An 11951-nucleotide genomic window follows, 5' to 3' on the forward strand; every position below is an offset into this window, starting at 1 on the left:
ACTGATCAAAGTCACCAAATTAGATAATGTTATTTGGAATATTGGATTATGAGAAGACCAAGATTGGTTGGAAGTTGGAACTAGGACAGGTAGTGGTTAGGTACTCACCCTGGAATGGATGAACCAAATGTTGTTGGTATGATGAAAAAATTGACATACTAGATAATAGTTGAAAGTGTGAAGATGTGAACACTCTTGGAAGTTAAAACTAAATATGGTAACGAAATACTATTTATTATTTGTCATGCCATCAATTCTACAAAAAACAATATGACAATATTCATGGTCACTTTTCTTGGATGGCTTGAATTCATAAACATATGCTCTAATCAAAATTCCCAATTTCGGAATAAGGATGGAAATTAAGAATCAAGTTCACTTCACACTTGCCATGAAAAATATTATGGATGAAGGTGGTGTCGACCTTAAGCAGAAGCAGTAATGAATTGTATTGCCTCTTTGCATATACCAGTCATTGTGGCTTCAGGTCCATAAATCTGTAGGAAAGATAGATGACCAAGAACATTAGACTTCCCTCAAGCCAAGTTTTCCTAACAACATAAATTGGTTGTTCAGTACGATATCAATAATAGAGACATGAATTATGTTACCTCAATGGGGATGCCAATCTCCTCTCCAAGTGCTCGCATTAAAGTTAGACCCTTCTGGTAGTTGGGCCCTCCTCTCCTCACATAAATGTTCATCCTTGCTGCTTTCAATTTTGACTCCTGAATAGCAATAACTCAACATTCAATTCACCCTACCTACTACAAGAAGATTATCGTAATATATCTGAACCAAGCTCCATAATCAAAGGCTTACCTTCTCCCTCAGTGCCCGAATTATACCACTAAATGTAGCAGCAACATCAGTAAAGTTGGCTATGCCTCCTCCTATCACAAGAGCTCTCTTTTGGCCATCAGGGTTTGCAGTTGCACACTGTAGAGAAAAAAGGTGATTATAATAGATGCAACATGTCTGTGGTATCTGGTTCAAAGTTACTATGCAAATCATAGGCTAATATATGATGAGACACTTCAAACAAGAATTGTCTTGTCTTGTAAGCACGAATTTTAAATCATCAAATCAATATGTAGACCAATGATAAAACAGGGATATAGGTTAATTACATCAATTACAACTCTGGCATATTGTAAGACTTCGTCTTCTTTGGGTGCACCACTGTATTCAGCATAGTTTCCAAGCTCAGATGCAAAGCCAAGATCTCCAACCTGTGTTAATATTGTATGACATAAGATGCCACTTAATGCTACAAAATATGGATATTTGCCATGAATTTAGTTTCAATATAGAGAAACACACCGTATCAGCATAGATGACACTGGCACCTCCCCCAGCTACCATTGTCCAAATTCGTCCCTTAGGGTTCAACACAGTGAATTTTAAAGATGCACTTGTCTGCAAGATTAAATAAGCAAGCAAATTAACTACCAGAATAACAACTATAAGCAATAGTATTATTGCATTTATCAATACATTATTCTGTTAGAGGAGTATGTGTATGGGTATTAAGACCAGGTGATACTGATAACCATAAATGTTTCGGTGCATTTGGGTAAATAGCTTAATTAAGCTTATATTTTATAATAACCTTTTATTACATGATAGCTTATATTAAACTTGACCGCAAAAATTGTTGAAATTGTGAAGAGCTTATTTTGATATAAGCTAAAAAGAGCTTATATGACTTATAAGTTATTTTCATAAGTTCAAATATGCTGCACCTATAAGTTCATTCCTGCCGCCCCCCCAAGAGACCTAAACCATTTTTACTTCCCTATATCCTCTGGCCAGATTTCAGAATATTGAAATTGTAATAGTTTTTAACAAAGGAAAAATTAGTATGTACTGTGTACACACACAAACAAACAAATCTTGCGGACACAATTTTAACTAAATTGAACAAGGTTGTAAATGCAGCTAAAAAATTTATGCATCTCTTCATCAAATCCATGAATAAAGATTCAATCGTGGGTGGCCCTTTTCATCTAACAGGTTCATTACCCAGCTACAGAATTATAACTTTCACATTTAGTAAGAAGGAAAAAAAAGTATGTACAGTGTACACAGACAGCCACGCAAAACGCAGATGCACATGTTATGTTTAACTTGATTGAATAAGATTGTACATGCGGGGTAATATTTATGTACCTTTTCATCTAATCCATGAATGAAAGACTCGGTGGCACTCATAACCCTTCCAAATGGCAGTGGAAATTCAATGTCTCCCCATCTACAAATTCAATCACATATGTTAATTTAAAAATATTTACAGCAAAATATACATCAATTTTACATTAGGAAATAGAAATATAGTATTCTATCCTTGAAAATAACACTTGGCATTTATTAGACGTAAGAAAATGAACCCACTTCTTGAAGTTCTTGAAAGCAGCAGTGTCATCTAGCTCGCCTCTCATATCCAAAGGATAAGGCTTTCCATCAACCAATGTGAAAGGATTCAACTCTAAGAAAGTGAAATCCAGATCTAGCACAAATGATAAGCAAATAAATAAATACATAAAATAAAAGAAAATGGTACAATTTAAATGTAACTTTTAATAAAGTTGATTACTATTCTATTTTGATAACTTGGTAGATATATTTTGTATACCTTGAAACAGCATGAAAACCACTTTAAGAAATTCCTCAATTTCTCCCTTGATCTGTAGGAAAAGTATAGGATTCAATCACATTGTTGGATTGGTTTACATCAAAAATCAAAGTAAGATGAATAAACCAAGTATGGTAAAGAGTCGAAAGTTAATCTGTTCATAGAACAAATTAGTAATTTATTTGAATTTACCTCCAAGGGAAGGGTTGCAACAAGTGGGGCAACAATTTCTGATGTAATAGACACTCCAGTTGGAATGAATATAGTCTTAACCTGAAATATGAATAAGCCATAGTAACTTAAACAAGGGAAAAATTTACAGCACAAAATATAGAGTATTTAACATGAAATGTGAAAGATATGCATTGTAGTAGTGCAGTACCTTATCCCAGTTATCTTCAATTTCAATTCCTCCACATTCAGAAAAGCTTATGCTGTTGCCGAGTCTCTCAGAGACTATGTTAAGGTAAAACTCTTCATCGTGTGGGATGAAAGGTTCAACAATGAAAGTTGTTATGGGTCCTTTGCATCCACTCATCTCAACCTATATATTATAGAAAACATGACTAAATAAATCAAGGTTGAAAGGGAATCTCGCAGAACAATGGCAAAATAACTGCAAAATAAAGAGGAAAAATCCCAAGAGTAAAGCACCTCTTTTCCAAGACGCTCTTTCACAAATGAGACAACCTGTGCAAAATCCAAATTCAAAGCAACCAAACCACTTTTGCCACGCTTTCCAAATAACATGTCAGGTTTCACAACCAATTTAGAAGATGAAAGCCAAGGTTCCTTCTCTTGTAGCTCAGTGAAATCAGTTGATGCATCAATCTTGAGACAGATAGAAACAAATTCATTAATCATTACTCAAGTTTTATATTCACCATGCTACATGAGCCACATACAGAATGGTAAAGGAGTATAAATTTAATTAGAATGCACTAACATTGTAATGATTTTTCCACTGTCCTCCAATTTGACAAATCTATTGACATTTACAATAACTACTAAAGTCACACTTGAGATGATTTTAGATGGTTGACAATATAAATGAAATTATTTAACATTGACAGTACAAAAAAAATTAAAGTCAGAGACACTCTATTTCTAGATGGTTGACAATATAAATGATCTTATTCAAGCATAACTGAACTTAAGAGTGTGTTGAACTAATTTTAGTTGATAGATCATAGATCTTATGCATAATAAACACATCAATGTTTATATTTCCTTCCAATTATAAGATTACTCACTTGTGCAGACTTGATTGGCAAATCCTTGCCAGAGAGTCTCTTAAAGTGCTCTTTCAACAACCTCTTGGAGTCGTACTCTCTGATCTTCTTGCGCGCCATTTTTCTTACTCTATTTCATGAACAAAACAACCCAATTATCAATGATTCATCAAAAGTCAAAACAGATCTGAAGAACCACAACCACACATGCAACAAATTTAAACACCAAATCCCATCAGAATAAAAATCAGAAAGACCCCATCTCAAATTCGCTTCAGGGGGCTCAAAATTCACATCAAAATCGAAGCTTTAAGGCTGAGAACATTGTACGGGAACATGAAAGAAGGGATGAGGGAGAAGAAATGCTGGGAATTACCGTTAGATGAGGAAAAGGGCGTTGTGAGTGGTTAGATCTAACAAAGAAGTGAACGAATGTGGAGAGTTTGTGATGGGTGTATATATAGTGCAGAATTTGATTAATTTAATATAATTGAATTTGTGTTGGAGAAGAAAGAAATGGTGAAAAGAAAATGATAGGGTGGTTGGGTTGGTGAAGTGTGAGGATGAAGAGGAATTAGGCAAGAAGAAGGCATACACATGAAGGGTTACCCACCTACTACTCCTTCCTTTCGACCAAAGTCTTAGCTTCAGTTTTCATTCAACTACTTCCCTACACACATCCAATGTATGTATTTCCAACTTTGTTTCCTACAATAGATAACAAGACAGAAAAAAAAAACCAAATTAATTTATGTGTTTTGATTCTAGAAATATAAATTAATTGAAGTAATTTTAATTTGTAAAAAAATATTTTTTTTCTCTTATTTTTCTTTCAAATTTGTGAAGGTTCTACTGAATATGATTGAAAAAAAAGGAAGAAAGAAAAAATATATTTTTAAGAATGATATCTTTTAATTTTTTGTAAAAAGATGTTTTCTTACAGCATAGTATACTAAGAATCTTTCTATGTGCATTATTAAAGTGAAATTTATTTATTTTAATAAAATATTGTGATATATAAGTTCACAATCAAACATGTTCTCATTGAGAAATATCTATTCTTTGTTTTTTTTTAGACAAATAGATCTTTTATGCATGGAGCTGAGTATAGTTTTGTTGGGGTGGGGACATCATGTCAAATAAATGATTAAATATAAATAAATAATAAAAAAGTAAACATTAACTAGACTTATTTAATTTATGGTAGTTGGTGATTCTACTGCTATAACTTCATTGGTATTGGCTATAAATTTTCAGTAAAAAAAAAAACATCTAATATAAATTCATCGAGAATTTTATTTTATTCTTGTAGCAAAATTAATCTATATAAGAAAATATGAAGCAAGAAAAAAATACATAATTAATACAAAAATTATAAGCTGATGTTACAATTTTTTATGCGTTAAAATTCTATAACTAAATTGGCATAAAAAAATTGAACAAATTTGATTTTGTCGTTTAAGAAACATTATCACAATCAATTTGAACATGATACATAAACGATAACCTACCCACTTTACATGTATGCATTACAGCCTTGGATGTGAGAAAGATTCAAAATAATATTTATGATGCTGAATTCAAATGGCCCTCCTCTTTTGAACTCAATAATAGTTTTTATTTGCTAAATTTTGAATTTGGACCCAAACATGTTATGTTGATAACAATGGCACCCTTGTGTCTAACCAAAATTATTAGGGGGTGGCAAAGTGGGATGGCCGCAGTAAAAATGCGGGACATACTGACGTTTTCAACCTGCTGACCCGCATTAGCCTGCCCCGCACAACTTACGGTCCGCACAGGCCAACAGCGGGGCGGGGCGGGCTGGCCCCCTAGCCCGCCAAAAAAATAAAAATTAATTGACCTGACAGCAATGGTCCAATGGAGGAGTGATAACTTTGAGTGAAAGAAAATTAGGTTTTCACTCAAATCACAACGTAGTTACGTTGTTCCAAAAAATGCACACGACGTACTCTCCTTTGCAGCGTCGTCACTCGTTCCGCTTGCGACTCCGCATGGCTTTGCGCGCTATTGCCTCCACTCCTCCTCTACGTTAAAAAAAAAAAAAAAAAAGTGGGTCGGCTTGCAAGCCCGCGGGGCAACCTCCATGTAGGGCGGGTCATGAAAACCAACCCGCATTTTTACGGGCCTAAGCGGGGCGGGCCGACCCGCTTTGCCACCCCTAAAAATTACCAATTACTTCTAGATTATCACTCTTCAAATATGAACGCACTTAATTTAAGGATAAAAGATCAATTATATGTTATTCAATTATAGTTATGATTTTATTTTTAGAGTATTGATCACATTTTATTAATACACTATATCATGAAATAGAAATCAATTTTAGAGACAAAAAATAATTAGTTGTTATAGTGACTAAATTAGAGACACTAAAACAATTTTTGGTTTCTAAATTAGTTTATATTATTGTTAAACGTTTTCTAAATTGGTATCTAATTAGCCATCAATTTTTTTCTACCAAATTTAGAATATAAATAATTGATAGTTAAAAACATTGGTAGCTAATTAGATATCAATTTAGAAACTATTTAACAATCATAAATAATATAAACTAATTTAGAAACCAATTTTTTTTTAGTTTCTAAAATGATATCTAATTTAGTCATTATAGGAACTAATTATTTGTCTCTAAAATTGATTTCTATTTCATGATTTTTTTATAGTGATAAGTTTGGATTAATGTCTCTACACTTTACTTTATTTTTCCCATAATCTTGCATGAAAAAAAAATATTATATATTGCTCATTATATTAAAAATATATTCATTTACATTCATAAAAAAATGTGTTTTTAGTATAAAAAAATACCAAAATAAAATGCGTTTTTCATATAATAAATTAGTATAAAAATAAACTTTAAATGGTAATAAAGTTTTACATTATTTCAACTTGCACTACCAATAGAGATGGATTTTACACAGATCTTTTAAATGGGATTGAAAACGAAAAAGGGCACTGAATAAATTTATAATTATTACTTAATATAATTTGAAGGTTGACACTTGAGAATTCAAAATTCAATTTTATTAATACAACCTGGTAAGAACTAAAAACACATGTTTTAATATCCTCAGAGTTATTATTTAAAATTTATGAAGTCATATATAAATAATAAATTTCATTTATGATCTCATTAAACTTTAGTTAATACTGACAGAGTTTAAGAGAATATGTTAAGGACTATTTAATAGTAAGATATAATAATTAAATAATAACAATAAAAAAATGTGAATGTAACAAATTTTAATCTTATTCTATATTTGATATGTAGAATAATAACATTTAAAGATAAGAAGTTGTGGTGTACTATTACTATATAATTAATATGATAATAATAATAATAATGATATAAGTAATAATATTCACATTATAAGAAAAAAATATGTTTAATAAAATTATTTTTTTAGTATTTTTGATGATTTTAACTTTTGTAAATCAAACGTTTTGATTTACAAGGGCGGCGGTATAAATAACTATACTTGTAAATGAACTTAATTACAAAAATATCATCGCGTTTTTTACGTTCGAGCGTAAAACCGCACTAAATAAATTGGATTTGTTTATACATTTTGCACTAGTGAATATGATGGACTTATACCTTTCAACTCAATAAAAGTCCATCCTATAGCTTTTTTATTTACTTTCAACACTAGTACTTGTTGCTCTTCTTTTTTCTGATAAAAGATTGCTTATGATAATTGGTTTCTCTCAATTTTCTTCAAGAAAAACATACTTCATATGAGATGACAACGGTTTTAATTCTATTTTTTAGGACTGGCTTTATTCAATTGTGATTCATCAAAAACCTCCTGATACACTTCTTTGCCTTCTCCATTATAAACAATCCTTGACTTCCTTTTCTTCCCAGACTTCTAGATCTTCATGACTATTAGAGACTGTTTTCATCAAAGAATCATTTGCAAATATTTGTCTTTGATTATCCAAATATAGTTCATCAAGTACATCCATTATAAAACAATCTCTCTGGTCAATCGAATGTTTCATAGCTTCAAATACATCAAAGCTAACTTCTTCATCTTGAACTCAGACTTTTAGCTTTCCTTCATCCATATCAATCATAACTTTTGCAGTTTTCATAAATGGGCATCCAAGAATGAGAGGTACTTCAACATCTTCCTCTATGTCCATGTGAATACTTTATTGATCTGTCAGCTAATTGCAATGTCATCCTTGTAGGTAATATTTCAACATTTTCAATTTTTTCAACATTATTATATAATAGAACAAAGATGAATAAAAGAAAACAAAGATGAACAAAAGAGTAAAAGGAAGGTAAAGGATATGAGAAGGAATATCTTTTTTTTATTATTATTCAAATCAAAACAAATGGTCTGAATATATACAAGTAGTAGACTCATTATAGGTTTAACTAAAGAGGGAAATAATCAATAATTAAATACTAGAATCATAACACACAAAGACAAAATAAAGGTTATTCACCTCTATAAAGAGAAACAACTGATAATTAGAAAATACACCCAATTATTCTCCTCTATAAAGAGAAACAATAGATAATTAGAAACGACACCCAATTAATATTAGGATCCTTCTATAACTCTGGTATCCGTATCCTTTAATACCCCGCCACAAGCTGGGGAACAAATATTGATGAGACCTAGCTTGGAACAAATATTCTTAAAAAAGCTTTGGTATAAATATCAGTCAGTTGCTCTGTGGTGGAAATGGGAAGCAAATGGATGAGACCCTTCTTTAACTTTTCCCGGACCACGTGACAATCTATTTCTATATGTTTTGTACGCTCATGAAACACTGGATTTGCTGCAATGTATCTTGTTGAGTCATTGTCACAGTATAAAAGAGATGGTTGCTCAAAAGGAACTTTGAAATCTCGAAGAAGATAATTTAGCCATTGAATTTCACATGTAACAATAGTCTTTGCCCTGTATTCACCTTCACAAGAACTCTTTGATATTGTTCCTTCTTTATTGGATTTCCAAGATATGAGAGAATTCCCAAGATACACACTAAAACCAGTCATTGATTGTCTTAAATCACCGCAGGTGCCCCAATCACTACCACAAGAGGCTTTGAGATAAACAAAGGTAGTGGAAGAGAAAAATAGACCAAGACTTGGAGCCCCTTTAATATACCTGAGAATTCTAATCGTTGCATTATAATGAGCAATTGTAGGCTTAACAAGAAACTGAGAAAGTTGTATATATTACGAAGTGGACTTTAAGCCTAACTCAACCCCATAAAACCGACTCATAAGGTTGAGGTTTGCATAGAAAATGTTATGTCAGGTCGAGTATTAGTGAGATACATAAGCCTTCCAATCAATCTTCTGTAGGCTTGAATATCTGTGAAAGGAACACTTCCAATAGAAGAGAATTTCTCATGATTATCAATATGAGTGGGTGCAGGTTTGCAAGCTAAAAGACCTGCATCTGTTAATAATTCCAATGCATATTTCCTTTGATTTACCATTATTCCTGTCTTACTTCTTACTACTTCTAGACCAAGAAAATATCTTAAATTCTCAAGATCTTTAATCTTGAATGTCTAATTCAAGGCTTGTTTGATTCGAGCAATCTCTTCTTTATCATTTCCGGCCAATATTATATCATCCACATATACCAATAATGTTGTAAAAGATCCTTCAGAAGAATTAATGAACAAGGAATGATCATTCATAGATTGAGTATATCCCATAGAAAGCAAAAATGATGGCAGTTTGACAAACTATATAAAGCCTTTTTTAGTTTACAAACTTTTCCTGGTGGAATAAAAGGCAATCCAGGAGGAGCAACCATGTATACATCTTCTTTAAAATCTCCATGTAAAAAAGCATTGTTTATGTCTAATTGTTTCAATTCCCAATTATAAATAGAAGCTAAAGAAATAAGCAACCTTATGGTGGTCATCTTTGCTACTGGAGAAAAAGTATCAAGGTAGTCAATGCCTTCTGTTTGTGTATATCCCTTTGCCACTAAGCTTGCTTTATACCTTTCAATTGTCCCATCAGCCTTATATTTTATTTTGAATACCCATTTGCAACCTATGGCAGCTTTGTTCTTAGGTAGAAGAGCAGTCTCCCAAGTTTGATATGACTCTAAAGCAGATATCTCACATTGTATAACTTTTCTCCAACAATCATGTTTCACAGCTTCAGAATAAGTGTTTGGCTCAACATGTGAAGAAAGAGACATATCAAAAGATTTGTAAGAAGGTGATAAATTGCTATAAGACAAAACAGAATTCAAAGGATATTTAACTCTTGAAGATGTACTGGAAACATTAAAATTACAATGATAATCCTTTAAATACTCAGGTGGTCTTTTTATTCTTGTGTTCATTTGTACAGATGGATCTAATTCAGAACTTTGTTCTATATCATGAATTTCATTGAGGTTTTGGTTTATATGGGAACAATCTTCTTCCGAAACCTCAATTTGTGACTCACAATTATTATCACTGCTATTTTCAACATTATCACAGGGTGTATTATCACAAGGTGCAAGAATAGCTTGTGATGGTTGACTTAAGACAGATTGATCTTCAACAAACAAAATTTGATCATTAATGTCAGGACTGTTAGTTTCATTGCTAGTATCTTGAACCATTTGGTATGGAAAAACTTGTTCATAAAAGACAACATCCCTAGACACAAAAAATTCTCTTGATAGAATATTCAACAAATTATATTCTTTTGTCCCCCTTTGAAAACCAATAAAAACACATTTTGATGCTCTTGGATCAAATTTCCTTCTATTTCTTGACAAAGTGCTAGCATAACATAAATAACCAAACACCTTTAATCCATTAAAATCTGCATCAGTTTTGAAAAGCATTTCATGAGGAGAATAATAGTTTAAAACAGGTGTGGGAAGCATGTTTATAATATGTGCAACATGTATCACAGAATATGGCCAATAAATTTTGAGTAAATGAGATTGTATCATAAGAGCTCTTGCTACATCTAATAAATGACCATGTTTCCTTTCAACTATACTATTTTGTTGTGGAGTATTGACACATGATCTTTGATGTATTATTCCTTTACTGACAAAAAAATTAGTCATGAAAAATTCAATTCCATTATGACTTCTTATTATTTTTATTGTTGTCTCCAACTGTGTTTGAACAAAAATAACAAAATTTTCCAAAACCTTAACAACTTCAGATTTTTGTTTCAAAAGAAAAATCCATGTGTACCTCAAATAGTCATCAACTATGGTCAAGAAATATTTATGACCATGAATTGATGGTATTGAGTATGGTCCCCAAACATCTACATGAATCAAATCAAAACATTTATTTGATTTAGATGTACTAATAGGAAAAGAAAGTCTTTTTTGCTTTGCAAAATGATAAACATCACAAACAAAAGATTTGTTATATTTAACAAAAAGAAGTTTATTCTCGATAACATCAATACATTTATATAAAATATGACCTAATCGAAAATGCTAAAGGGTTTATAGATCACTAGCACTGACATTAACAGTATTGATGATGTGTGTAGATTCAAGGGGCTTAATTTGAAATTTCTGGTAAGATGGGATCCTGAGTATATAAAGTCTATCTTGCATCTTAGCATAACCAATTATTTTCAAGGATTTTTGTCTTGAATGTGACAACCATTAGAATCAAAGGTAAGAATACAAGATAGTTTATCAATCAATTTTGTTACCGAAAGAAGATTAAAAGTGAAGCAAGGAATATACAAAACATTGTTTATGACATGATTTTGATTGAGAAAAACACTTCCAGAATAATTTGAAATGACTTGATTTCCATTTGGTAATTTGACATAAATAAGATCAATTTGATGATATGAAGTGAAGTAAGTTAAGGATGAACAAATGTGATCAGTAGCACCACTATCAATAATCCAATAACTAAAAGAAGAAATAAAGTTATTACGAGTTTGTGTTGTCATGTTGGAAGGAATAACAGAGACTTGACTAGAAACATTGCCACTGGATTTGACATGTTGTAAAAGAGCTAACAATGTTTGATACTGGTCAGGAGTAAAACCAATTTGTTGAGACTCCACTTCTGACTTTGAACCTTCA

General features: G+C 31.7%; 1 protein-coding gene across 2 annotated transcripts; it reads right to left on the minus strand.

The window, feature by feature from the left end:
- Positions 1 to 202: 202 nt before the first annotated feature.
- On the minus strand, positions 203 to 4773 carry LOC137810563 (ATP-citrate synthase alpha chain protein 1). 2 transcript variants are annotated; one of them, XM_068611907.1, is made up of 13 exons: positions 4481 to 4773; positions 3889 to 3997; positions 3290 to 3466; positions 3018 to 3179; positions 2828 to 2908; positions 2636 to 2687; positions 2395 to 2509; positions 2173 to 2254; positions 1324 to 1419; positions 1131 to 1232; positions 823 to 939; positions 612 to 728; positions 203 to 497 (listed from the first exon to the last, which is right to left on the minus strand). In XM_068611907.1, the coding sequence occupies exons 2-13, from the start codon at positions 3985 to 3987 to the stop codon at positions 426 to 428; spliced, it is 1272 nt and encodes a 423-aa protein (XP_068468008.1). In that variant the 5' UTR covers positions 3988 to 3997; positions 4481 to 4773; the 3' UTR covers positions 203 to 425. The 2 variants fall into 2 exon arrangements, with proteins under 2 accessions (XP_068468008.1, XP_068468006.1); XM_068611905.1 differs by having other exon boundaries at positions 4244 to 4592.
- Between the last annotated feature and the right edge of the window lie 7178 nt (positions 4774 to 11951).

The sequence above is a fragment of the Phaseolus vulgaris genome, chromosome 2, assembly GCF_000499845.2.
Source record: "Phaseolus vulgaris cultivar G19833 chromosome 2, P. vulgaris v2.0, whole genome shotgun sequence".
In the NCBI taxonomy this organism is placed as follows: Eukaryota; Viridiplantae; Streptophyta; class Magnoliopsida; order Fabales; family Fabaceae; genus Phaseolus; species Phaseolus vulgaris.

Bases quoted from the DNA above. Each gene is read 5' to 3' on its own strand.
- LOC137810563 (XM_068611907.1), bottom strand. From the start codon at position 3,987: ATGGCGCGCAAGAAGATCAGAGAGTACGACTCCAAGAGGTTGTTGAAA. The intron at 3,467-3,888 runs GTGAGTAATCTT...ATCTGTCTCAAG, and splicing joins TGCCAATCAAGTCTGCACAA to ATTGATGCATCAACTGATTT. The intron at 2,688-2,827 runs GTAAATTCAAAT...CTTTTCCTACAG, and splicing joins TTGCAACCCTTCCCTTGGAG to ATCAAGGGAGAAATTGAGGA.